Consider the following 24,891-nt stretch of genomic DNA (forward strand, 5'->3'; position numbering starts at 1 on the left):
CTGTCAATCAGGGCCAATTGCGAAGCCGATTGGCTGAACTGTGGAGGGCGTCCCGCCCCCTCTACGGGGTCTCCCCCGCAGCTCCTGCAGTCGCTGCCGGTCGGCCGAACTTGCTGGCCTGCGCGCTCCCGCCCCCTTCCCCGCTTGCCATTGGCCGGTGCCGGCGCCAGTCCCCGCCCCCCTCGCGGCGCGGGCCGGCCCGCCATTGAGTGGCGGAGCTGTCAATCAGGCCGTCCTTTTCCGCCAGCAGGTTAGTGTGCGACCGAGCCGGCACTCTCGGCGGTGCGGGTGTTTCACTTAAAAAAAATTTTAAAAAAAACAAGACAGAGAGAAAAGGGGGCCCCAAAAAATTACCCTCACACACCCGCCAAAACTTGTTTTCGGCACCGCCGATCGAGAAAGCCGAGGGTTTAAGCCTCGCTCCCTGTCCGCTCTTTTCCTCCTGTGTGTGTGTGTGTCTCTCTCTCTCTGTGTCTCCGAGGTCGGATTCTTGCGGTGAGTGAGCGGCTGCTGTCGAGGTTCGGGGACCGGGAGCCCGTGGAGGAGGTGGGGGGGGAGGCCCGCCGCCATTTTACACACAGCCCGCGGCTCTGAGGGCAGCGGCCATTCCGGGGGGGGGGGAGGGGGAGTGGGTAAGTGGCGCGTCCCCGGGTTGGATGGCGGGGAAGACGGGCTGAGGGAGGAGATGTGGGGTGGGATGGCGGCGTTCCGGCCTTTGTCTGTCTCGGGGAGCCGGGGGCAGGGGCCTGGGGGCTGAAGCCGCTCTCTGTCTCTCTCCCTCCTTGCCCTCACCCATCCCCGCTGGAGGGCGGCCGCCGCTGCCTTCCCCCGCCCCGACCGAAGAGCGGGGCTTCCACATCGCACGTGGTGAACACCCAGGGACGCGATTCCCGCATCAACTGAAAGGGAGCTGCATTTTCCACCGCCCCCCCCCTTCTCAGATCACCACCCCCCGCCTTCTCAGATCACCACCCCCCGCCTTCTCAGATCATCAACCCCCTTCTCAGATCACCACCCCCCCTTCTCAGATCACCACCCCCCCTTCTCAGATCATCAACCCCCTTCCCACATCACCACCCCCCGCCTTCTCAGATCATCAACCCCCTTCCCACATCACCACCCCCCGCCTTCTCAGATCACCACCCCCCGCCTTCTCAGATCACCACCCCCCGCCTTCTCAGATCATCAACCCCCTTCTCAGATCACCACCCCCCCTTCTCAGATCATCAACCCCCTTCCCACATCACCACCCCCCGCCTTCTCAGATCACCACCCCCCCTTCTCAGATCACCACCCCCCCTTCTCAGATCATCAACCCCCTTCCCACATCACCACCCCCCGCCTTCTCAGATCATCAACCCCCTTCCCACATCACCACCCCCCGCCTTCTCAGATCACCATCCCCCCTTCCCACATCACCACCCCCCGCCTTCTCAGATCACCATCCCCCCTTCTCAGATCACCAACCCCCTTCCCAGATCACCAACCCCCCCCCTCCTTCCCAGATCACCAACCCCCCCTTCCCAGATCACCAACCCCGCCACCATTCCCTTCCCGATCATCACTCCTTCCCCCTGTCCCCGCTTCCATATCATTGCCCCATTATCCACCTCCTTCATCACCCTCTCCATCGTCATCCCCACCCCCCCACATCCATATCTTCTCACACCCCAATATCATCTCCCCATCCACCCATATCATCAAATCATCCCCACCACATAGCACATCTCTCCACATTGCCCACCCTCATATCACCCCACCACATCTCATGTCTCCGCCTCACCCCCACCCCCCGTATCATGACCACATATATCTCTCTCCACCATCATCATGCCCCCTTGCCTTCCTTCCCCCCCGTCCCACCCCCACTCCGGTCTTGTACTCTCCCACGTGTTCGCCTGGGCCCTATCTCTTGCCGCACTGAGCCTGGTGTCGCCGCCGGGACTTAGAATTGAATCTTCTTATCAGTCGTTCGCATGTGTCAGGGTAAAGCAGGTGGTCAGGAGATTGACTGGCAATCTTTTCCCCTCGGCCCCTCTCTGCGGGCTGTTTATGCTCCCGATCACTCATGATTATTTCAGGGGGAGCCTCTGACTTCGACGTGCTGTTCTCCTACGAGTTGAATCCTGCTGATCAGTTGGAAAGAGGAAGAACAATGCCTCGTTCTTCCTGTCGTTCAGCATTTTACAGCAATGTCTTGTCATTGTTATTCCTTTGCAAAAGCGGCCATAATCTCTTCGAGCCCTTCATTTCTTTAGATGACGGATTCATGCGCTGATGCCCTCAGTGTAAATATAGGGCATTCCTTCGTAAATTAATTATTTGATTGTATGAATAGCAGAGTTTCACTGTTTAACGATTGCCATTGCATGTAATCGTTCGAAATGGATTCACCACAAGTCCTATAATGCTTGCGGAATTGTCCAGGCTGAAATTAGAAACTGAGAAGATCTGTTCCTGTCTGTCATGGCAATTTAGGGAGTGGGGCAAAACAAAAGAAAAACAGTATGCTGCAGGACTTTAGAACCCTGGTTAGATGTATTTCAGATGGAACCACATTCATTTTTCATTATTGAAAGCCTGTATTAGAAAATTGCAACAATTCTTGGTGATTCAGCAATGCCAGTTTAAGTTTGTCTGTGTAATGATTCTCCTAATTTATAGTTTATGATTATCCTGATCATTCTTTGTTTTGAGAGTGAATTCAAAAGTAACCTTGAGACGAGAGATTTAAAGATACAGACATCTTGAAAAGAATAACATTATTATTGAAGAGACTAACCTGAAAATTGTTCAAACAAACCAAGGTGGGAAAACTATACTGGCTCAAAGCTGTTATTTTATAGGCATAGCCTTTCTTGAAATTGGGTAGATTGAGTGAGCTGCAGTTGCTTTCTGCCTGCATACTGTATTATCTGATTCATCTTCCGCACTTGTAACATACGATCCTAATGGGCTCACCATGGTGTTAATTACTCCAGTGACCTGAAAACAAGACTGATTGAATTAGATGTGTCAACTTGCCAGTAAAGTGTCCTCTGGTGAAATAAAGGTGCATTATGTGATTAGTGTAACAAAGGCGTATTTTCATTGTTTTTATACCACTTAGCATATATCCTATACTTGCACTAATATTTTGGTATAGAGGAGATGTTGTGATCGCATCATGTATTGATTCAACTGCGTAATTTGTCAGATATGATGAATATCAAAAAAATTGTTAGGCAAAAAAGTTAAAGTTTTAGAAAAGTTGATGTTTTCTAAATTCAGAAGAGAACGCAAAATATTGAATTTCAAAACCGGTTGTCTAGAACTACGTAGAATTCACAAAATGATGGAAGTCGACCTTTCAACCCAACCGAGTTTCCAATCTTTTCCTCTAACCTTATCAGTATCGAACTTTGTATTCCTTTCTCTATATACTTATCTGACTTCCCCTGGAAAGCATTTGTTAGGCGCCTCAATTACTTCATTTGGTGAATATTCCAATCCTAACCATTGCCTGGGGGATAGTAAGTTGATCCTAAATTTCTATAACATCTTTAGCGACTATCTTTCATTTATTGTCCCTAGTTTGAGTGCAAATGATAGTTTGTGTAACATTGGGAGCTATAATTGATATTGCCCATTACTCTGGATGAAATTAAGTCATATTGTGGGCATTATCTTCCCCAATCTCAGATGAGCATCTACTGTCGAAGTATTTTGACAGTTCTCCATTTTCTTTAACATGGGATGGCCTTTGATGAAACTGCCGATTTCCTAAGTTTTGTGTTGTGGATCTCTACCAGAAGTTGGGTTGAAACTATCCAATCTTAACTCACATAGGGCTTGATTCTGTTCTTTATCGGCTAGAATCCGATCCAGGTTCAGTTGTGAGCATCTAGTCCCTGGCTTCAAACATTTTGAGACTGGAGTATGAGGTATTTTGAATGAGTCGAGCACTCCCAGCCTGGACCTTATGTAGTCAAGTGCAGAAGAAGACTCTGTTCGTTCTATCTGGCCCAAATAAGAGTGTCCATTGCACCAGCTTTTGTCTGAGTTATATTTTTGAAGAATTATGAATTAGTGGCTTTACATTTTTGACTTGATTGTTTTAAACTAATATTAGTTGAAAGGTTGGTTTATATAATCAAACGAAGATATCCCTGATTATTTTCTAAATTCTTCTTATAGCAATTCTCAGTTGACCAAAGAGATGGTGATGGAGAAGCCAAGTCCCCTGCTTGTAGGGCGGGAATTTGTGAGGCAGTATTACACACTGCTGAACCAGGCCCCTGACTATTTACACAGGTAAGTTGGCACTTTTTGCAAACATCTGCTTTTCTGAGCTGAACGAAAGCAAGGGCATGTTTGTGACTAAGTCAGCTAAATCCTGGGAAAGTGGTTGCAGGTCATTTAAGTGTGAAAATTATAGCAAGAGAGAAAAATAAGTGAATGTGGTCTAACATTTTCAGGCTGAATGTGATGGTTTGTTTGATCTGTTTCTATTGGTCCAGAGTGGCAGTTACCATAGCTAATGTTCATTTTGGCCATATCAATTGAAGACTTAGATTTGAATTACAGTATGACTTAGTACTTGCATTTCAGCTCAGTACCTTCTCACTATTTTACTAATCCGTTGAGCCTTCTGCAGAATTAATTAGAACTTTAAGGAGAATACTTACTGGCTCAGACAGTAACAAATTAATAAAATTATACTTCGCCAAGACCCACAAGACTTAAAACATATTTATTATAGATTTGAGTTTCAATTGGATATATGTGTAACTGACAGCCTAACATAAAAACATTAATTGATCTGAATTTTCAGTATAGCAGGCTCAGTTATATGATATATATGAACATAGGAACTAGGAGCAAAAGTAAGCCATTTGGCCCTTTGAGGCTGCTCTGCCTTTTAATAAAATCATGCCTGATCTATGTGTTTTGATTCCCATCATGCCTCCATTACCATCTACCCTTGATGACCTTGATTCTCTTCCTTACAAGAATCCATCTGCTTGCACCTTAAAAATATTCATTGTCCTGCCTTCACCTTCTGAGGCAGTGTTCCAAAGTGTCTCAAACCATTGAGAGAAAAATACTTATCCCTATGCTAAAGGCGCATCTCAGTCTTACAGAAATATTGCCCCTTGAACCATAAATTTTAATGTATGCTGTTCTAAGACAGAGGGATTGATCTGTCAGTTGAAGGCTGTGGTTGTTTCCTCGTACGGTAGCACCGTTGTTGTTCTGAGTTTAATATTCTTTCCACCATGTGTTTTGGTGTCTTTGCAGTTCTGTGAATAATGTTTAGTAATTTTTCAGTTTTAATACTTCTCTAACGTAGCTTTTGTTAACTCTTGTTAACTAAATGCATTGGGCCTCTGAATTAAATCTAAAATGTATTTCTGATAGTCATGTGATAGCTTACCTGCAGGCAGTATAATCCATTACAGATGGGAATTACTGGTGAGTGAAAATAGTGCTGACACAGAATAAAAAAGATGACTAATCATAGAATCATACAACACAGAAGTAGGATATTCTGTAGACCTTAAGAAATAGGAACAGGGGTAGGCTGTTCAGCCCTTTAAGCCTATTCCATCATTAAATAGGATCATGGTTGATCTGACATTCCTCACTTCCTTTTTCCTGCCCTTTCCCTGTGTTCCCTGATTCTCTTACTGATCAAAAATCTATCCATCTTGGCCTTATACACAAGGACTTCGAATCCACAGCTCTCTGTGACAAGGAGTTCCAAAGACACTTGACCTTCTGAGAGAAGGAATTCCTCTTCGTCTCAGTTTTAATTGGTGCCCCTTTATTCTGAGACAATACCCTCCATTCCAGACTCTCCCACGAGGGGCAACATCCTCTCAGCATTTAGTCTGTCAAGCCCCTTAAGAATCCTGTATGTTTCAATGAGATCATCTCTCATTCTAAATTCCTGTGAGTGGCGTTCCAACCTTCTTAACCTTTCCGCAAAAGACAGTTCTTCCATATTGGAGATCATCCTAGCGAACCTTCTCCGAACTGCTTTCAATGAAATAATATCTTTCTTTACATAAAGGGGCCAAAATGCTTAGAGTGCACCAGATATGATCTCACCTGTACCTTGTACAGTTGCAGCAAGACTTTCCTATTCATACACCAGCCCCCTTGAAATAAGGACCATCATTCCATTAACCTCCCTATTTACCTGCTGCACCTGCATGGTAGCTTTCTGTTTTGTGCACAAGTGCCCCCCCTTGTGTTGCAGCTTTCTGCAGTTTTTCTCCATTTAAATAATACACTTTTGTTCCCCAAATGAACAACCATTATATTTTCCCACAGTATACTCCATTCAATCCATCATGCCTTGGTCAGCCCTTTGCATTGGAGCTGTCCAATTTGTTTTAGTCCACTGCTGTTTTGCATAGCCCTGTAATTATTCTTCCTCAGTTCCCTTTCAAAAGTTACTTTTGAATCTGTTTCCTCCACCCTTTCAGACACTTTAACTGCAGATCATCATAGCTCGAAAGCAAACACTTGCACCTGTTATTTTTAAGGCAAGGATAGTTGAATTTTTAAACAGTAAAGGATTAAGGGTTATGAGCAGGCGGATATGTGGAGCTGAGTCCACAAAAAGATGACCCATGATCTCATTGGCAAAGCAGGCTCAAGGGGCCAGATGGCCTACTCCTGCTCCTAGTTCTTACGTTTTTATGTCTTTGTTTGGGCTGTAATAGATTTACTGTTTTTATTTGACATTGACTGCATTAGGGAATTCTTCCATGTTAATGCGTTAGTGATGTTTTGTGAACTTTGGTGTTAACCAAAGATGTAGGAGTTTTCTTCATCATGGATGTCAAAGTTTCCAATCAATTGATTAAAAATTCTGTTACTCAAAACGATTCAATCGACAAGTATGTTCTTCATTACTGTACTGAATCCTAGCATCTCTTTCTGACTGCACATATTTTAATAGTTTAAAATCAAAAACCAAAATAGTTAATTCATATGAGATGCATTTCTTGCATTTGACTGTTTTTCAACACTGCTATACTATATTATTTCGTAACAGAAAGGCTTACCTGTTCATGATGATGGGCACTTTCTGTTTGCACACAATGATGTGGATGTTCCACTAATGATCTGTTTTGCATTTAGGTTTTATGGAAAGAATTCTTCATATGTTCATGGTGGTTTGACTTCGAATGGAGATCCGGCAGAGGCAGTGTACGGACAAGCGGTAATGCTCTTACTTGTGCACATACAAATTATAAAATTGCGCATATAAGCATCCAGTTATGTGAAATTTGCAGCTCCTTGCTGTAGTTCTAACCAGTGCTAGGCACTGGTTACTATTCGGGGGGAGTTTGCAATTTGAGCTTTGCTACCTGAAACAGGACTCTTGTCATTGTGGCATTTTGGATTCAGTGCTATAAATGCCTTGGCAGACTGCAATCTTCAGATTTGCTTTGAGATTCTGTTACTGGATTACTTATGCGCCTGCACATTTATAGCCAAGGCTTTAATATTCCATTGCCTAATAATCCCACTGCTAAACAGAGCTTGTTCCAATTGTCTTGTTATTGTTTTTGGTATTTACACCTTTTCTAGTTAGCAACAGATTTTTTGATCCACTCATTCCTGTTTGAAAACTTGTACTAATTTACCAGTTGATGCATCTTGTTCATCAAATTTCCCACCTTATCTTGTTATTTACCTTTGGCAGTAGGAATGGAATCAATTATAAAACTTCCCATGAACTCCTTAAGACTGACATTAGCAAGAGGTTGATTTAAGGCTGCCTGTAGATTCTAATTCTATTTATTTGTAATTAAAATTGATGAGAATGTTTATGAAAATCGCACATTAAAGTGAAAATTAAATTGTTTATCTAACTATAGATGTAGAAACTGAATTATTAACACCCAAACTATGAAGCACAAATTTAGAAGTTACTTCTTACAATTTATTGCTGGAGAGAATTTGTGTTTTAACATTCCTTTAGGGACAAAATTAGAACTTGGTTATGACTTATTTTACTTCCCTCCCTCCTTTATGGAATAAGTTGATATTGGTCACATTTTAAGTTGGGTAATTGTTGATACTCAACTATAATCCCAGAATGAAATTTAAAAACATGAATGAGAGAAGGAGTAGGCAATTTGGCCTCCTGAGCTTGCTGCTCCATTCAGTAACACCCTGCTTAGTCTATCTCAGGTATACCTTCTGTATTGTGGCCAAATTCATATATTTATAGAGGCTCTAAGAGAATCCGTTGATCAGTTGACTTGAATATACCCAATGACTGAGTGCCGAAAGTTTTTTGCAGTAGAGAATGTTGAAGATCCACAATGTTTTGAGTGAAGATATTTTTCCTCATCTCAGTACAAAATGGCAAATCCCTCAATCTGTGATGACCCTAATTTGAGACATTCCCAACTAGGGGAGACATGCTCCCAGAATCTAGCCTGTCAAGCACCTTTAAGAATTCCATGTTTCAATGAGATCACCTTTTATTTTTCTAAATTCTACAGAATATAGGCCTAGTCAACTTATTATCTTCTGGGAGGATAATCTCCTTTTAGCAGGAATGAGTTCAGTGAATGCTCCTGAGGTAATACTGTCTTTTCCTGGGAAAGGAGACCAAAACTACTCAGTACTTGAGGTGTGGTCTTACTAAGACCCTATACAACTTCAGTAAGACTTCTGTGCATCAACCACTTTTCAATAAAAGGCAATTGCCGAATTACCTGACGTACCAACATGTTATCCTTCTGTAATACATGAACAAGGACATTCCGACCTCAGTATTTCCCAGTTTCTCATTGGCTAGAAAAAAATATGCTTTTTTATTTTTCCTTCTAAAGTGGATAACTTTATACTACCCCAGTTAGTATATTCCATCTGACACATTATTGCTTGCTCATTAACCCAAATCCTTTTGCAATCTTTTATTGCACTTATCACACATACATTTCCTTTTAATTTTGTATCATTGGCAAACATGGATACGTTAAACTTGGTCTCCTCATCTAAGTAATTGATGTGGAATATAAATAGCTGAGACTCGAGCAGAGTATTTTTATACTCCACTGACTAAAGCTTTCCAACTCAAGAACAACACACTATTTCTTTTTATTTACTTGTTTATGGGATTTGGGCCTTGAACATAAGAACATAAGAAATAGGAGCAGGAGTAGGCCATCTAGCCCTTCGAGCCTGCCCCGCCATTCAATAAGATCATGGCTGATCTGTCGCTGCTCAGTTCCACTTTCCCGCCCTCTCCCCATAACCCTTAATCCCCTCTCTTATCAAAAACCCATCAACCCGCGTCTTAAAAATATTTAGCGAGGCAGCCTCCACCACTTCAACGGGCAGAGAATTCCAGAGATTCACCACCCTTTGAGTGAAGAAGTTCCTCCTCACTCCGTTCTAAACCGCCCCCCTTTTATCTTGAGGCTGTGCCCCCTAGTCCTACTGTCTTTTTTGAGCGGGAAGTCTCTCCACCTCTATCCTATCCATCCCATTCATCATCTTATACGTCTCAATGAGATCTCCCCTCATTCTTCTAAACTCTAACGAGTACAAGCCCAGTTTATTCAGCCTCTCCTCATAGCTCAACCCCCTCAACTCCGGTATCAGCCTAGTAAACCTCCTCTGCACTCCCTCCAAGGCCAAAATATCTTTGCGCAGGTGCGGCGCCCAAAACTGCACACAGTACTCCAGCTGCGGCCTCACCAATGCCCTATACAGCTGCAGCAAGACCTCCCTACTTTTATATTCAATCCCCCTCGCTATGAAGGCCAGCATCCCATTTGCCTTCCTGACCACCTGCTGCACCTGCAGGCTGGGTTTTTGCGACTCATGCACAAGGACCCCGAGGTCCCTCTGCACCGTCGCCTGCTGCAGTTTTTTGCCCCGTAAGTAATAGTCCTTCCTACCGTTCTTCCTACCAAAGTGGACCACCTCACACTTGCCAACATTAAATTCCATTTGCCATTTCCTGGCCCATTCGCCCAGCCTATCTAGATCCTTCTGCAGACTCTCCACACCCTCCGCACAATTTGCCGTTCCCCCAATCTTGGTGTGATCAGCAAATTTCGACACCCTACACTCGGTTCCCTCCTCCAGATCATCTATATAAATGGTAAAAAGCTGAGGCCCCAGCACCGACCCCTGGGGCACTCCACTAGTCACCATCCGCCAATCCGAATAGCACCCGTTGACCCCCACTCTCTGCCTCCTATTTGACAACCAATCCTCTATCCACGCTAACACCCTACCCCCAACTCCATGTCCCTCGACCTTCTGCAATAACCTCTTGTGAGGTACTTTGTCAAACGCCTTCTGAAAATCTAGAAAGACCACATCCACTGGCTCTCCTCTATCCACCGCCCTAGACACATCCTCATAGAACTCCAGTAAATTTGTCAGACACGACTTCCCTTTAATGAAACCGTGCTGCGTCTGCTCTATCAAGCAATTCCCTTCAAGATGCCTCGCAATTTCCTCCTTAATGACAGATTCTAACATTTTACCTACCACAGACGTTAAACTAACCGGCCTATAATTCCCTGCCTTTTGCCTGGCACCCTTCTTAAACAACGGCGTAACATTAGCCGTTTTCCAATCATCCGACACTTCCCCGGAACCCAGCGACGTCTGGAAAATAACCACCAAGGCATCCACTATCACCTCCGCCATTTCTTTCAGAACCCTCGGATGCATTCCATCCGGTCCTGGGGACTTGTCCACAATCAGCCCCTCCAGTCTGTCGAGCACTGCCTCTCTAGTAACAGTAATGTCATTAAGACCCTCCAGTCCTACCACCTTTCCATCGCTAACACCCGGCAAATTATTTACGTCCTCCTCCGTGAAGACAGAAACAAAAAAGTTATTCAATACCTTAGCCATATCCTCATCCCCTACCACTAGGTCCCCTTTCTCATCCTCTAAAGGACCAACATTCACCCTAGCCAGCCTCTTCCTTTTTATATATTTATAAAAACTCTTGCTATCCTTTTTTATATTAAGCGCTAGCCCAGCTTCATAGTTTCTCCTACCCTTCTTTATCAACTCCTTTGTCAATCTTTGTTGACATTTAAACCTCTCCCAATCCTCTTCTCGCCCACTACTCTTAGCTACTCTAAATTCCTCCGCTTTTAATTTAACACTTTCCTTCACCTCCTTCGTTATCCACGGCTTGCTGGCTAGGCCAGCATTTATTCCTCATCCATGATTGCCCTTGAGAAGGTAGTGAGACAAATACATCCTTTCTCAGGAAAGGAGACAAATCTACTCAGCCCTCGAGGTGTGATCCTACCAAGACCCTTTTTAACTTCAGTAGGACTTCTGTGCTTCAATCCCTTTGCAATAAAAGGTGAATGCCGCCTTATTGAACTGTTACAATTCATGTTGTAAGAAGAGTTCCAGGATTTTGACCCAGTAACAGCTAAGGAATGGAACAATGTAGTTCTTAGTTAGGGTGCTGTGTTTCTTGCAGGGGAACTTGCAAGTGGTGGTATTCCCATGCATCTGCTGCCTTGTTTCTTGAGATAGTAAAGGTTGATGGTTTGGGAGGCGCTATCAAAGCGACTTTGGTGAGTTGCATCTTGTTGATGGTGCATACTGCTGCAATTACTCATCAGTGATGGAGAAAGTGAATGTTGAAGGTGGTGGATGGGGTTCCAGTTGAGCAGGCTGCTTTGTCCTGGATGGCAACAGTCTTCTTGGATATTGTGCAGCTGAACTCATCCAGGCAAGTGGAAAATATTCCATCACATTTGTTACTTGTCCCTTGTAGGTGGTGGACGTACTCAGGAGTCAGGAGGCAATTAACTTGTCACAGAATTTCCAGCCTTTGACCTGCTCCAAAATGCACAGTACTTATTTGACTGGTATAGTTCAGTTTCTGGTCAACGGTACCTTCAGGGTGTTGTTAGTGGGAGATTCAGCCATTGAAAATCGTGGGAGATGGTTAGATTTTCTCTTGTTGACGATGGTCATTGTCCCGTACTTAAGTAGTGCAAGTCTTATGAATGCTGCTTCAGTATCTGAAAAGTTGCAAATGGTGTTGAACTTCTGCTTCTGACCATATGATGAAGGGAAGGTCATAGGTAAAGCAGCTAATGATGATTGGGCCTAGAACATTACTCTGAGGAACCCAAACTGAGGAGCAGTGAGCAGATTATTGCTAAGTAAATCCTGTTTGATAGTATGTCAATGGCCTCTTTCATCAATTTGTTGATGATTGAGAATACACAGGTGGGATCATAATCGATTGAGTTGGATTCATCCTGCATTTTGTGGACAAAATGTACTTGGACAATTTTCCACATTTCAAAGTAATTGCCAATGTTGTAGCTGTAGTCTGGCTAGGTGCATGGCTAGTAATGCAACACAGTTCTTTTGTTGCCAGCGTCCATAGCCTTTGAAATGTCCAATGCCTTCACTGTTTCATGAAATCACGTGGCTGAAAATGACTTCTGTGATGATGGGGACTTCCATAGGAGGCCAAGATGGATCATCCACCTGGCACTTCTGAAGATGGTTGCAAATGCTTCAGTCTTATGTTTTGCACTGATGTGCTGGGCTTCCCTTATTGAGGATGGGGATATTTGTGGAGGCTTGTCCAGTGCCATTCACTGTACTGTGGGGATTCTATGGTTCACGACTGGATGTATGTAAGAACACAAGAAATAGGAGCAGGAGTAGGCCATCTAGCCCTTCGAGCCTGCTCCGCCATTCAATAAGATCATGGTTGACCTGAAGTGGTTTAAATGTCAACAAAGATTGACAAAGAAGTTGATAAAGAAGGGTAGGAGAAACTATGAAGCTGGGCTAGTGCTTAATATAAAAAAGGATAGCAAGAGTTTTTTTTTATAAATATATAAAAAGGAAGAGGCTGGCTAGGGTGAACATTGGACCCTTAGAGGATGAGAGGGGGGACTTAGTGGTAGGGGATGGGGAAATGGCTGAGGTCTTGAATAACTTTTTTGTTTCGGTCTTCACGGAGGAAGACGTGAATAATTTGCCGGGTGTTAGTGATGGAAAGGTGGTAGGACTGCAGGGTCTCAATGACATTATTGTTACTAGAGAGGCGGTGCTCGACAGACTGGTGGGACTGATTGTGGACAAGTCCCCAGGACCGGATGGAATGCATCTGAGGGTTCTGAAAGAAATGGCGGAGGTGATAGTGGATGCCTTGGTGGTTATTTTCCAAACGTCGCTGGATTCCGGGGAAGTGCCGGAAGATTGGAAAGTGGCTAATGTTACGCCGTTGTTTAAGAAGGGTGCCAGGCAAAAGGCAGGGAATTACAGGCTGGTTAATTTAATGTCTGTTGTGGGTAAAATGTTAGAATCCGTCATCAAGGAGGAAATAGCGAGGCATCTTGAGGGGAATTGCTTGATAGAGCAGACGCAGCACAGTTTCGTTAAGGGGAAGTCGTGTCTGACAAATTTATTGGAGTTCTGTGAGGATGTGTCTAGGGTGGTGGATAGAGGAGAGCCGGTGGATGTGGTCTTCCTTGATTTTCAGAAGGCGTTTGACAAGGTACCTCACAAGAGGTTATTGCAGAAGGTAAGGGGACATGGAGTTGGGGTAGGGTGTTAGTGTGGATAGAGGATTGGTTGTCAAATAGGAGGCAGAGAGTGGGGGTTAATGGGTGCTATTTGGATTGGCGGTTAGTGACTAGTGGAGTGCCCCAGGGGTCGGTGCTGGGGCCTCGGCTTTTTACCATTTATATAGATGATCTGGAGGAGGGAACCGAGTGTATGGTGTCGAAATTTGCTGATGACACCAAGATTGGTGGAACGGCAAATTGCACGGAGGGTGTGGAGAGTCTGCAGAAGGATCTAGATAGGCTGGGCGAATGGGCCAGGAACTGGCAAATGGAATTTAATGTTGGCAAGTGCGAGGTGGTCCACTTTGGCAGGAATAATGGTAGGAAGGACTATTTCTTACGTGGCAAAAAACTGCAGCAGGCGACGGTGCAGAGGGACCTCGGGGTCCTTGTGCATGAGTCGCAAAAACCCAGCCTGCAGATGCAGCAGGTGGTCAGGAAGGCGAATGGGATGCTGGCCTTCATCGCGAGGGGGATTGAATATAAAAGTAGGGAGGTCTTGCTGTGGCTGTATAGGGCATTGGTGAGGCCGCAGCTGGAGTACTGTGTGCAGTTTTGGTCACCGTACTTACGCAAGGATATTTTGGCCTTGGAGGGAGTGCAGAGGAGGTTTACGAGGCTGATGCCGGAGTTGAGGGGGTTGAGCTATGAGGAGAGGCTGAATAAACTAGGCTTGTACTCGTTAGAGTTTAGAAGAATGAGGGGAGATCTCATTGAGACATATAAGATGATGAATGGGATGGATAGGATAGAGGTGGAGAGAGTCTTCCCGCTCAAAGGACAGTAGGACTGGGGGGGCGGTTTAGAACGGAGTTGAGGAGGAACTTCTTCGCTCAAAGGGTGGTGAATCTCTGGAATTCTCTGCCCGTTGAGGTGGTGGTGGCTGCCTCGCTAAATATTTTTAAGACGCAGGTTGATGGGTTTTTGATAAGCGAGGGGATTAAAGGTTATGGGGAGAGGGTGGGAATGTGGAACTGAGCCACGACAGATCAGCCATGATCTTATTGAATGGCGGGGCAGGCTCGAAGGGCTAGATGGCCTACTCCTGCTCCTATTTCTTCTGTTTTTATGGATCAGTTCCACTTTCCTGCTTTCTCCCCATAACCTTTAATTCCCCTGTCGATCAAAAGCCTATCTACCCGTGACTTAAATATATTTAGCGAGGTGGCCTCCACTACTTCAACGGGCAGAGAATTCCAGAGATTCACCACCCTTTGAGTGAAGAAGTTCCTCCTCAACTCTGATCTAAATTGCCGCCCCCCCCCCCGCCTTATCTTGAGGCTGTCCTCTCTAGTCTTGCTATCCTTTCTAAGGGGGAAGAATCTCTCTACCTCTACCCTATCCATCCCCTTCATTATCTTATACGTCTCTATAAGATCCCCCGTCATCCTTCTAAACTCTAACGAGTACAGACCTAGTCTTTTTAGTCTCTCTTCATAGTCCAACCCCCTCATGTCCGGTATCAGCCTAGTGAACTTCCTCTGCAGAGGAAGGATATATTGGCCTCCCTCCAAGGCCAATATATCCTTCCGCAAGTGCGGTGACCAAAACTGCACACAGTACTCCAGCTGCAGCCTCACCAGTACCCTGTACAGTTGCAGCAAGACCTCCCTGCTTTTATATTCTATCCCCCTCGCTATAAAGGCCAACGTGGGCAAGACTGCAAAGCTTCGATTTAATCCATGGTTGTGGAATCATTTATCTCTGTTTATTGCATGTTGCTTCCATTGGTTAGCATGCAGCTAATCATATGTTGTCGCACGACCAGGTTTACACTTAATTTTTAGGTAGGACTGGTGATGCTTCTGGCATACACGCTTCATTGAACCGGAGTTGATTTCCTGGGTTGCTGATAATGGGGGGGCGGGGATGCCAGTTCATGCAATTATCGATTCTCTGTTAAATACAATTCTGCTAACGGCTTACGGTACCTCATGGATGCTCAGTTTTGCATTCCTAGCTCTATTTGAAATCTTTCCAATCTGGCATGCTGCTAGTGTCACATAACAGAATGGTGGATATCCTTAATATGAAGGGACTTTGTTTCCAAGAGGACTGCAGTTAACTCTTCTCATACTGCCCTGGACAGGTGCATTTGCAGCAAATAGATTGCCGAGGAAGAGGTCCAATAGTTTTTCCACTCTGTAGATGCAGTTTAGCAGCTATGTCCTTTAGGACTTGGCCTGCTCAATCAGCAGTGCTACTACAGCACCACTTTTGATGATGGACCCAGCCAGACTATACTGTGCACCGTTGCCTCTCTGAGCTTCTTGCAGTTGGTATTTAACGTGGAGAAGTAATGATTCATCAGCTGGTTGGGAGGGTGGTGGCGATATATGGTAATCAGCAAGAGATTTTCTGCCCAATGCGTGACCTGATGCTGAGAGTTTCAATGGGGTCCGCAGTCAATGTTGAGGACTCCCAATGCAATTCGCCCCTGACTATGTACCACCATACTAGGTCTGCATTGCCAGTGGGTTAGAGCATTTCCAGTGATTGACTAGTTTATAGGCCAAGCCCCCAAAAGTTAACGAAGAGGATATCATTGCAGGGTCTAAAGGCCGGGTGTGCCATTGTTGTTTCCAGTACCTAGGGCAATGTTGGATGGTCTGTCCAGTTCCGTTCCTTCTCAACTTTGTAGATACAGATTAGCATGTCACTCAGTTGTATCAATGTGCATTTAAGAATCAACCGTATCGCTGTGGGTCTGGAGTCACATGTAGGACAGACAAGGTAAGTATAGCAGATTTCCTTCTCTAAAAAGGTAATTGTGAACCAGATGGGTTTTTATGATATTTAATGAGGTTTCGTGGTCACCATAACTGAGACTAGCTTTCAATTCAAGATTTACTAATTGAATTTAATTTTCATCAGCTACCATTTGGGATTGTCTCCTGAGAAGCTTGGGTCTTTGGTCTACGAACCAAGTGACATTTCCACAATACTATCATCTCCCCACTAACATTTTCTGTCTGTTAACCAATCCTCAATCTATGCTAATATAATGCCCTCAATCCTGTGAGCTCTAACAGCTAATCGTAGAATTCTTACAGTGCAGAAGGAGGCCTTTCAGTCCATCAAGTCTGCACCGACTCTCCAAGTATCCTACCTACACCCTATCTGTACCCCCACTAATCCACCTAACGTACAAATCTTGGGACGCTAAGGGGCAATTTAGCATGGGCAGTTCTCCTAACCTGTACATCTTTGGACTGGAAGGAAACCAGAGCACTTGGAGGAAACCCGTGCAAACATGGGGAACACGTGCAAACTCCACACAGACAGTGATCTAAAGCTGGAATTGAACCCGGGTCCTACCGCTGTAGGACAGCAATGCTAATCGTGCCACCCATGATTGAGCATTTTATGCAAATTCGATGCACTTCATCCATTGATTTCCTCCCTCCCTTTATCTGTTCTACAATTGCATCCTCAAAATCAGGTTGATCAAACGATATTTCCTTTTCACGTTCATCCTGCCCAAACATATTTTCTAAGAATCTAGGAAATTTTGGAAGATTAAAACCAATGCAACCCCTTTTCTCTAGCCACTCCTTTTTAAAATCCTAGGATGTAGCTCAAAGAATCCAGGGAATTTGTTGCCTTTTGATCCCATTAATTTCTGCAGTATTTGTTGCCAATGTTAAGTTCCACATTTCACAAGATGTCTGATTCACCATGACAAACTTTTTGACGACAAAAATATTTGACTTTTATTATAAAGACAGACAAAAAATATTTATTTGAATGTGTCTTTTAAATGTGTCAACTTGGCTTAAGTCCTCTGTCGGGGTTGTTGCCTGTTTAGGTGTTCTTGACAGTCCCCTGCTGTATTCAGCTTTTCAAGGCTGAATAGTCCTGTGTTTTTCTATCATAATTCAGTATTCTGACACTGATGACTCTCACTACTCTTCTGTCCACCTTTTGCTTGTTTGCATTTTTCAGTGATCAGCAGTGAACATAGTAAGCTGTAGACTGATAAGCAGAGGTTTAGGATGAAGGGCGCAGACTTGAGTTACGATTTTCCACCAAAGCTCAACATTTTATTTCTTCCATTCTTTTCTAGGTATTGCATATAGCTGTAGAATGTGGCCAAAAGTCTTACCTCTTTTTACACCAGAAAAAAATTAATTTAGATCTAAAGGCAAAATATGGCAGATACTGAAATCTGAAAAATAAACTGGAAATGCTTGAAATACTCGTATCAGGCAACACCTGTGAGAAGAAAAACATTTCAAGTTTTGACGCAAGACTGCAAACCTGAAATGTGCATGCTTTTTATATAACCTGCCAATTCTTTCAACTCGTAAAATGGCACTTTGTTGAGAACAAATGATAAGCATAAGCTAATTAAAAGCAGAAACAGAAAATGCTGTGAAAAATACAGCAGATCAGTTAGCATCTAAAGAGAACAGACAAGTTACTGTTCAGATGTGGCTAGACAACTTTGCGTTTTCTTTTTTGGTGGCAAATTCATATTGGCAATTAGTCCTGATGTGCAGTTGTAACAATATGAAAGGCAGTAGCTTGTAAAAGAATCTGCATGTAGACCTTTTGAAATGTAGATGTTAAATTTAAGGATTGTGTGGATTATTTCCATTTGTTTAGTTTTCAAGTTTAAAGCAATAGCTAAAACTTTTTTTGTAAATAATGGTGGTCTTGAAGGAGCAGAATCTCATAATCTGAAATTTTGAGGTTTTTTCCTTTGTAGGAAATCCACAAGAAAGTTATGTCTCTTCAGTTCCGTGACTGCCACACAAAGATCAAACATGTAGATGCTCACGCCACATTGAATGATGGAGTGGTAGTACAGGTTATGGGTGAGCTGTCAAACAACAGGCAGCCCATGAGACGCTTCATGCAGACTTTTGTTCTGGCTCCTGAGGTAAGAACTGGTTATGTAAATATTGCAATAAATTTACCTTGCTCCCTTTCGGTGTAGTAACTTGCTGAAGCTTATTATTTAATTTGTTGTTGTGGTTTCTATTGTATTTCTATAAACACAGCATAATTTAAAGAATTAAATCATGCCTGGTATTGAAAGACTTTGAACCTGAGAAATTTATTTCTTCGTAAGGTCATAAGAAATAGAAATAAGGGTTGGCCATTCTGCCCCTTGAGCTTGCTCAATCACTAAATAAGATCATGATTGATCTGTTTGTATTCTGTTCCACATTTCCCATCCACACCCAAAATCCTTTGAATCCCTTCCCTGATAAGAATCTATATCAACGTATTTACATCCTTGAGACCAAAACTACACACAGATTTGAGATGTTGTCTCATCAATATCCTGTATGACTTAAGTGAAACATCTTTACTTTTATGTTGAGTTCCTCTCAAAATAAAGGATAGCCTTCCATTAGCCTTCTTAATTACATGCTCCACCAGCATTCTAGCTTTTTGTGACTCATGCACGAGAACATCTGAATCCCTCTGCACCTTGGCATTTTGCAGTTGTTTTCCACTTAAGCAATATTCTGATTTTTAAAATAATCTTTCCTATCAAAGTGAATAACTTTGCACTTATCCACACATCACTCCATCTGCCACATTTTTGCCTGCGCATTCAGCCTAACATCGGGCATTGTACAGAGTGAAGTGCACAGTATTAGCTTCTGTAAGGGGGAGAAAATGCTTAATGTTTGTTGGTGTGCTATATCTTTTTGCTTCTCAGTCTTTGTTTCTCTTCTCAGGGTTCTGTTGCAAACAAATTTTATGTCCACAATGATATTTTTCGCTATCAAGATGAAGTTTTTGGGGATTCAGATACTGAACCCCCAGAAGGTGAGCAACTATATATCAATAATGTACCAAGTTAACTATCAAATCCAGCCATATTGTTCACTCAGTAATTGTGTTTCACCTTTACTGCACTTGTGTGCTTATTTAAACTATAGTTTATTTTGGCTGTCTGCAATGCTGTTCAATATTATAATAAGCAGAGACATAAGACATCAATTGTTGATTTGGAATGACCAATGGAAAGGCTTTTTAGAGAGTGTTTTGGATGGCAAGGCTTTAGAATGCAGATCCACAGTCTGTTCCAACAAGCCTGCTTTTGATTTTTAAAAAACTTAACTTTTGGTACCTTTTGTGTTAGTTTAGGTATTCCTTTCTCGAAGCCTTTATCACTCAGGCTGTGATTTGCAAACCATTTGCAAATGAAGAGCAAACCTCTTCACTGATCTGTGCTGGCTGAAGATCTTTTGGTGCACAAATCTTAAATTGTCAAGTTTTATCTTGGATGTTGGGGCCATAGTTCAGTTGCATTATATTTGATGATCAGTGTTTTAGAAAAACACGCTGCTTCCAAATATGGAATGTTGCATATCATTTTCACCTGATGTGAAAAGGTATTCACTTTTGTATGTCTGATGATGACTTGGGTGTCTTTTCTTACCAACTCTCTTGGATGGCTCTTCAAATAATCAATTCTATGTGTTTTTTTCTTAACCAAAGCACATCTCAATAAATATTTCTGTAAGTCTTAACTATCTTGGATACTGCAGGATTTCTGGAGTATGTAGGTTGATATTTTCCAGAATTAGGTTTCATTTTTTGTAAAAACTTGCTGCATGGTCAAGTCTAGCTGCTTCCAGCTGGTGCTCCAACACTGGCATGATGTATAATTGGGTCAATACATATGATGTTTTAGAAAAAGTGCTGCCACAGTGTACAAGTAGATGCTAAATTTCTTATGTTCTTAAATTTCAAATGAACAAACTTTGTGATTCTAATGATAGTACACTGATACTTGAAGTGGGCCATTGATGTAAATATGACGTGGTTCCTGTATGTACTTGTAGTATTAAATGTCACTTTTCAAAGAATGCTGAGTGTGTTAAAGGCACATTGATGTTTCTTTTCTGTCAAGATGTACTTTATTCAGATAAACCACTTTCATTCTTAAACTAATTGTTCCTTTTCGCTGGGGGAACAAATGAGAAGCTTAGAAACAGTCTGAATCTACTCATCAGTTTCCAACAATTTTGTTTTGGTCATTTTAACATGGTGTGTTTTCAAGATGTTTTAATTCCACCCCTGAGTCTTTTTTTCACAATTTAATAAGGAAATTCTCTGCAAAATCTGACCGAGTCTCAAATGTATCTCAGTACTTGAAATTGACTAGCTTATATTGAACAGGCATGGTTTTGCCAATATGTTTCTTGTAAAAAACATAATTAAAGTATTCTGCATTGTGTGCGCGCACCAACTAGCCACGCCACCACACAATCAACCTGCTGCCATTCATAGTTAACTCATTGGCGGCTTCCACTGTTTTAATTGTGATTTATGAAAAATAAGTTAGAGTATTTGTGTCTTGTCAAATTTGTTATGCCACTGAAATATCACGATATTTCCTTGGATTTCAAATGCTTCTCGATTAACAGTGAAGGTTTGAAGAACTTAATGAATTGGTTGAACAAGCTGAGGTACTTGATGTGCTGTATGTGCTATTTCTGTGGTGATAGAAATGGACATAGGAAATTGCTTGGTATGCAGTTGCCTTCCATTAGCAAGACTAGTGGGTTCTATACTTTCAGGGCATTATATAGTTGTCACCTATTGCTCATTGAATGCCTGAAACTTTCATTCACAAATGTATTTGTTTTGAAGTGCTGATATCATCTTCAGAGCTTTAGATTTGGTATAATCTGGCTGGCATTTACATTCCTTTCATAGTCTTGTGAATGAGGTACCAATTGAATTGATTTTCAAACAGTCCCTTTCTAAACACCTTTGGGCCATCTTGCTTGTTTATAGGCATTCTCTCACTAGGGAATTAACCTTAAACAGTTAATTACATTGAAGAGAGCTTGCTCTCATCTGAAAGTGAGATCATAGAGGAAATGTTACAGTGATCATCATACACTGCAGTGCAGTGTTTCGTGCATTAATAGACAATGTTATGGCAGTTAAATAGCATTGTAATACAGTTGAGTACAGCAGCAGTTGGACATCGCTTAGCTTGTTCTTTGGAATATGGTGCTGCACTTAAATTTTTTTCTACCTCTGCTTTTTAACGCTCCTCCCTTCCACCCCTCATCTAGCCCACTGAGGCAAATTTCCTCTAAGATTTCTCTCTGCCCGAGCCCTGAACTCGCATCTGTCTCTTGGCTTTCTACTATTTTTCTTCATACTGTTGCTGAGCTCATTGTGCCCACAAGATCCACCTCCGCTCCCTTAGTTTAGTGCATTGCCACTGAACTGCTGACCACCCAATTTTCCTTCCTGTCTTTATTGTTCGTGGTTGTATTGCCTCTTCTTCAAATCTGCAATCATCACTCCTCCCCTCAGAAAACCAACCTTTGACCTCATCTCCAACTTCCCATTTCCCTCCAAGTCCCTTGAGCATGATGTAATCCAAATCAATGCCCGCCTTCCCAAAACTCCTGGTTTGAATCCCTCCAGTTACGTTTCCTCCTTTGTTGTAGTACCAGAATGGCTCTTGCCAGGGTCGAAAAAATGCATCCTTTATGACTGACTGTGGTAAAAGAATCCTCCTTAACACCTTCATCGTTGACCACACCATCCACCAGTGCCGCTCTGTTGGCCAGCTGGGTGAGAGTACACACACCTGGTCTTGTTTTTATCCATCAAATCATGACCCTACATTCGGTCATTTCTGTCCCTGCTCCCACAAGGATCTAACATTGACATTCCCTACTTCTCATCTACTATGTTCACCTTCAGCTGCATCACCTGAAAACACAGAGATAGGAGTTCATGGAAGCTCTCTGATCCTCTCCCTGGCAATTTTCTGAGGCCAAACCAGAATGTTTGCAACCTAGTACCACATTTGACCCTGAGATTAACTCCCAGCTAAGGTTTGCCCTATCACTAAAGTCCACCCGCTTCAGCCTTTGACATTGCCTTAATTTGTTTGTCACTCTGCTCATTTGTTGAAATCTTCATCCGTGCCTTTGTTACTACTAGATTTGACTATTCCAGCGTATTCTTGGTAGGCCTTCCATGTTCTGCCATCTAAATTTGAGGTCATCCAAACTCCTTTTGCCCTTGCTCTCCAACTTTGTGTTTACCTATCACTTCTGTTTGCTTAATTGCAAACCAATATAGATCAGAAGCACCCAAATTTAAGATTCTTATGTTAGCTTGCACATTCTTCCATGGTCTTGCAGTTTCCTACCTCTATAATCCGCAGCCCTACAACACTCTGAGCTATTTGTATTTTTCCAATTCTAGCTTCTTCAGCATCCCAACCTTTAATCAGTTCTTATTGGTTGCAATGCTTTCAGCCTCCCTAAGCTGTCAAATTTTCCCTCTAAGCCGCTGCCTGTCTTTCTATCTCCTCAGAAGCTCCTTAAAACCTGCCTCTTTGACCAAGCTTTTGGTCAACTTCCCTGAAATCTTTTTATATGGCTCAGTGTCATATTTTGTTTTGTAGCACTTCTGAGCAGTCTCCTGGGGTGCATTTCACTGCATTAAAAGCACTATATAAATGTAAGCAGCTCTTTAATTTGTTTCAGGAGGGGGATAGATCTGGGCATTGTACAAACATCAATGAATATATTCCCTCTTTGGGCATTAGCGTGAGGGTTTGTCTGGTGAGACTAGAGTTGCTTAAAGGTTTATTTATTGCAGAGTCTGAGGAAGAAGTCGAGGAACCTGAAGAGCGTCAGCCGTCACCAGAAGCTGCCCAAGATGACAGTGGAGTTTACTATGATGCGACTGTGAGGTAGAGGACTGTTCATTGCTTTAGGGTTTTTTTTTTCAGATATGGGGGCATTGAGTTACTTGTGTTTGGGACATTGGATATATGATATAGGAACAGGCCATTTGCCCCAACCAGTCTATGCTAGTGTTTATGATCCACTCAAGTCGCTCCCATTTTTAAAAAATTTAACATTTAACTGTCTACATCTTTATTCGCTTGTCTGGTTTCCCCTTAAAATGCATCAATATTATTTGTTTCAGCCACTCGTGGTAGTGAGTTCCACATTCCTAACATCCTTTGGGTGAAGGAGTCTTCTGGATTGGATTTCTGACTGTTAATTCGGTTGACCTCTATCTATGCTCCTCTTCACAAGCAGAAACATGCTCTTTGATATCCAGTCTTTTGAAACCTTACATAATTATTAAGACCCCTACCAGGTCAGTCTTTTCAAGAGAGAAGTTACCCAGCCTGTCAATCATTTCCTGGTATATGCCTCAAATTTCTATTATCATTCTCATAAATTGTCTCCTGCGCCTCTATAATATTGGGGGCCAGAGCTTCACAGCATACTGTCTGTGTTCCAGAAATAAAGGCTAGCGTTTGCTTTTTTTTTGTGGTCTTACTAATGTGGCACAGTTTTTAATTGATGTTTGTATTCTGAGATCATTTTGTTCCTGTCCCCCACCTAAACCTGCACTTTCCAAGTAATAAGTGACCTCCCTACTCTTCCTACCAAAATGTACAAAGGTATGAATTAGAAGCAGGAGTAGGTCATTTAGCCCCTTGAGTCTGCTCTGCCATTCGATATAATCTTAGCTGATCTGACTGTGGCTTAAATGTCACTTTCCTGCCTATCCCAGACTCCTTTAGACTGCTTTGTTGGTCATGTCTTAAAAATAATCAGTTACCCCTACCACCTTTTTTTTATGTTGAACCTCTTGGCAGTTACTTGTCCATTGTGTGATTCGTTGGCTACATTTTGCTAACCTGAAATGACTCAGTTATCTTGATCTGCAGTTGCAGTCCTCCTCAGTATTGACTGCCCTTCGCACCCCAATATGGTGTCATGTAGAAATTTGGAAATTGTGTTTTTGTTTTCAAAGTCCAAGTCATTGATGTAAATTTTGAACAGCAATTGTCCAACTCCCAGCATGGATTATTGTGGAACACCACTCCCCATTTCTGTCATTCTGAATAACTATCTCTTATGCCCACTCTCTGCTTTCTTGAAGCTAGCTAACAATCCATTCTACCACTTGTCCCCTGACTCCCCATTTTTGTTCATTAGTCTATTATGAAGCAACGTATTGAAGGCCTTTTGAAAATTGAATTACAGCTGCTGCACTTCCATTGTCTACTTTGTCACCTCAAAAAAATCAATAAGGATAGTCGAGCAAGGTTCTTACTCTTGAAATCACTGCTGACTATTCTTTGCACTTCTTGTTTCTAGATGTTTCAGCTCTCTCCTTGAGTAAAGATTCTATTATTTTCCAGACCATTGATGTTCAGGGAATTACAGACCAGTCAAACTTAATGTGTTCTGTCCCCTTCTTAAGTATAGGAATTACATTAGCTATCCGTCGGTCCTGAGGTACTGTATCCTTTATTGATTAA

General features: G+C 42.7%; 1 protein-coding gene and 1 long non-coding RNA gene across 5 annotated transcripts in view; one reads left to right on the forward strand and one right to left on the reverse strand.

Moving 5' to 3' along the window:
• Window positions 1–7,146, reverse strand: part of LOC145351741 (uncharacterized) — a 29,993-nt gene extending 22,847 nt beyond the window's left edge. Inside the window, exon 1 of the long non-coding RNA XR_013888448.1 lies at window positions 7,059–7,146. This is a non-coding gene — a long non-coding RNA (uncharacterized LOC145351741). The remainder of the gene's footprint in view (window positions 1–7,058) is intronic.
• Window positions 229–24,891, forward strand: part of g3bp1 (GTPase activating protein (SH3 domain) binding protein 1) — a 35,487-nt gene continuing 10,824 nt past the window's right edge. For 2 of the 4 annotated variants that reach the window (XM_080201335.1, XM_080201338.1), the window contains exons 1-6: window positions 258–495; window positions 4,177–4,293; window positions 7,135–7,216; window positions 18,310–18,483; window positions 19,295–19,385; window positions 23,205–23,298. In XM_080201335.1, the coding sequence (XP_080057461.1) occupies window positions 4,199–4,293; window positions 7,135–7,216; window positions 18,310–18,483; window positions 19,295–19,385; window positions 23,205–23,298 (536 nt within the window). In that variant the 5' untranslated portion in view covers window positions 258–495; window positions 4,177–4,198. The other 2 variants (XM_080201336.1, XM_080201337.1) reach the window with 2 other exon arrangements.

Source organism: Carcharhinus amblyrhynchos, chromosome 13 (assembly GCF_965287045.1).
Source record: "Carcharhinus amblyrhynchos chromosome 13, sCarAmb.v2.hapA, whole genome shotgun sequence".
NCBI lineage: Eukaryota > Metazoa > Chordata > Chondrichthyes > Carcharhiniformes > Carcharhinidae > Carcharhinus > Carcharhinus amblyrhynchos.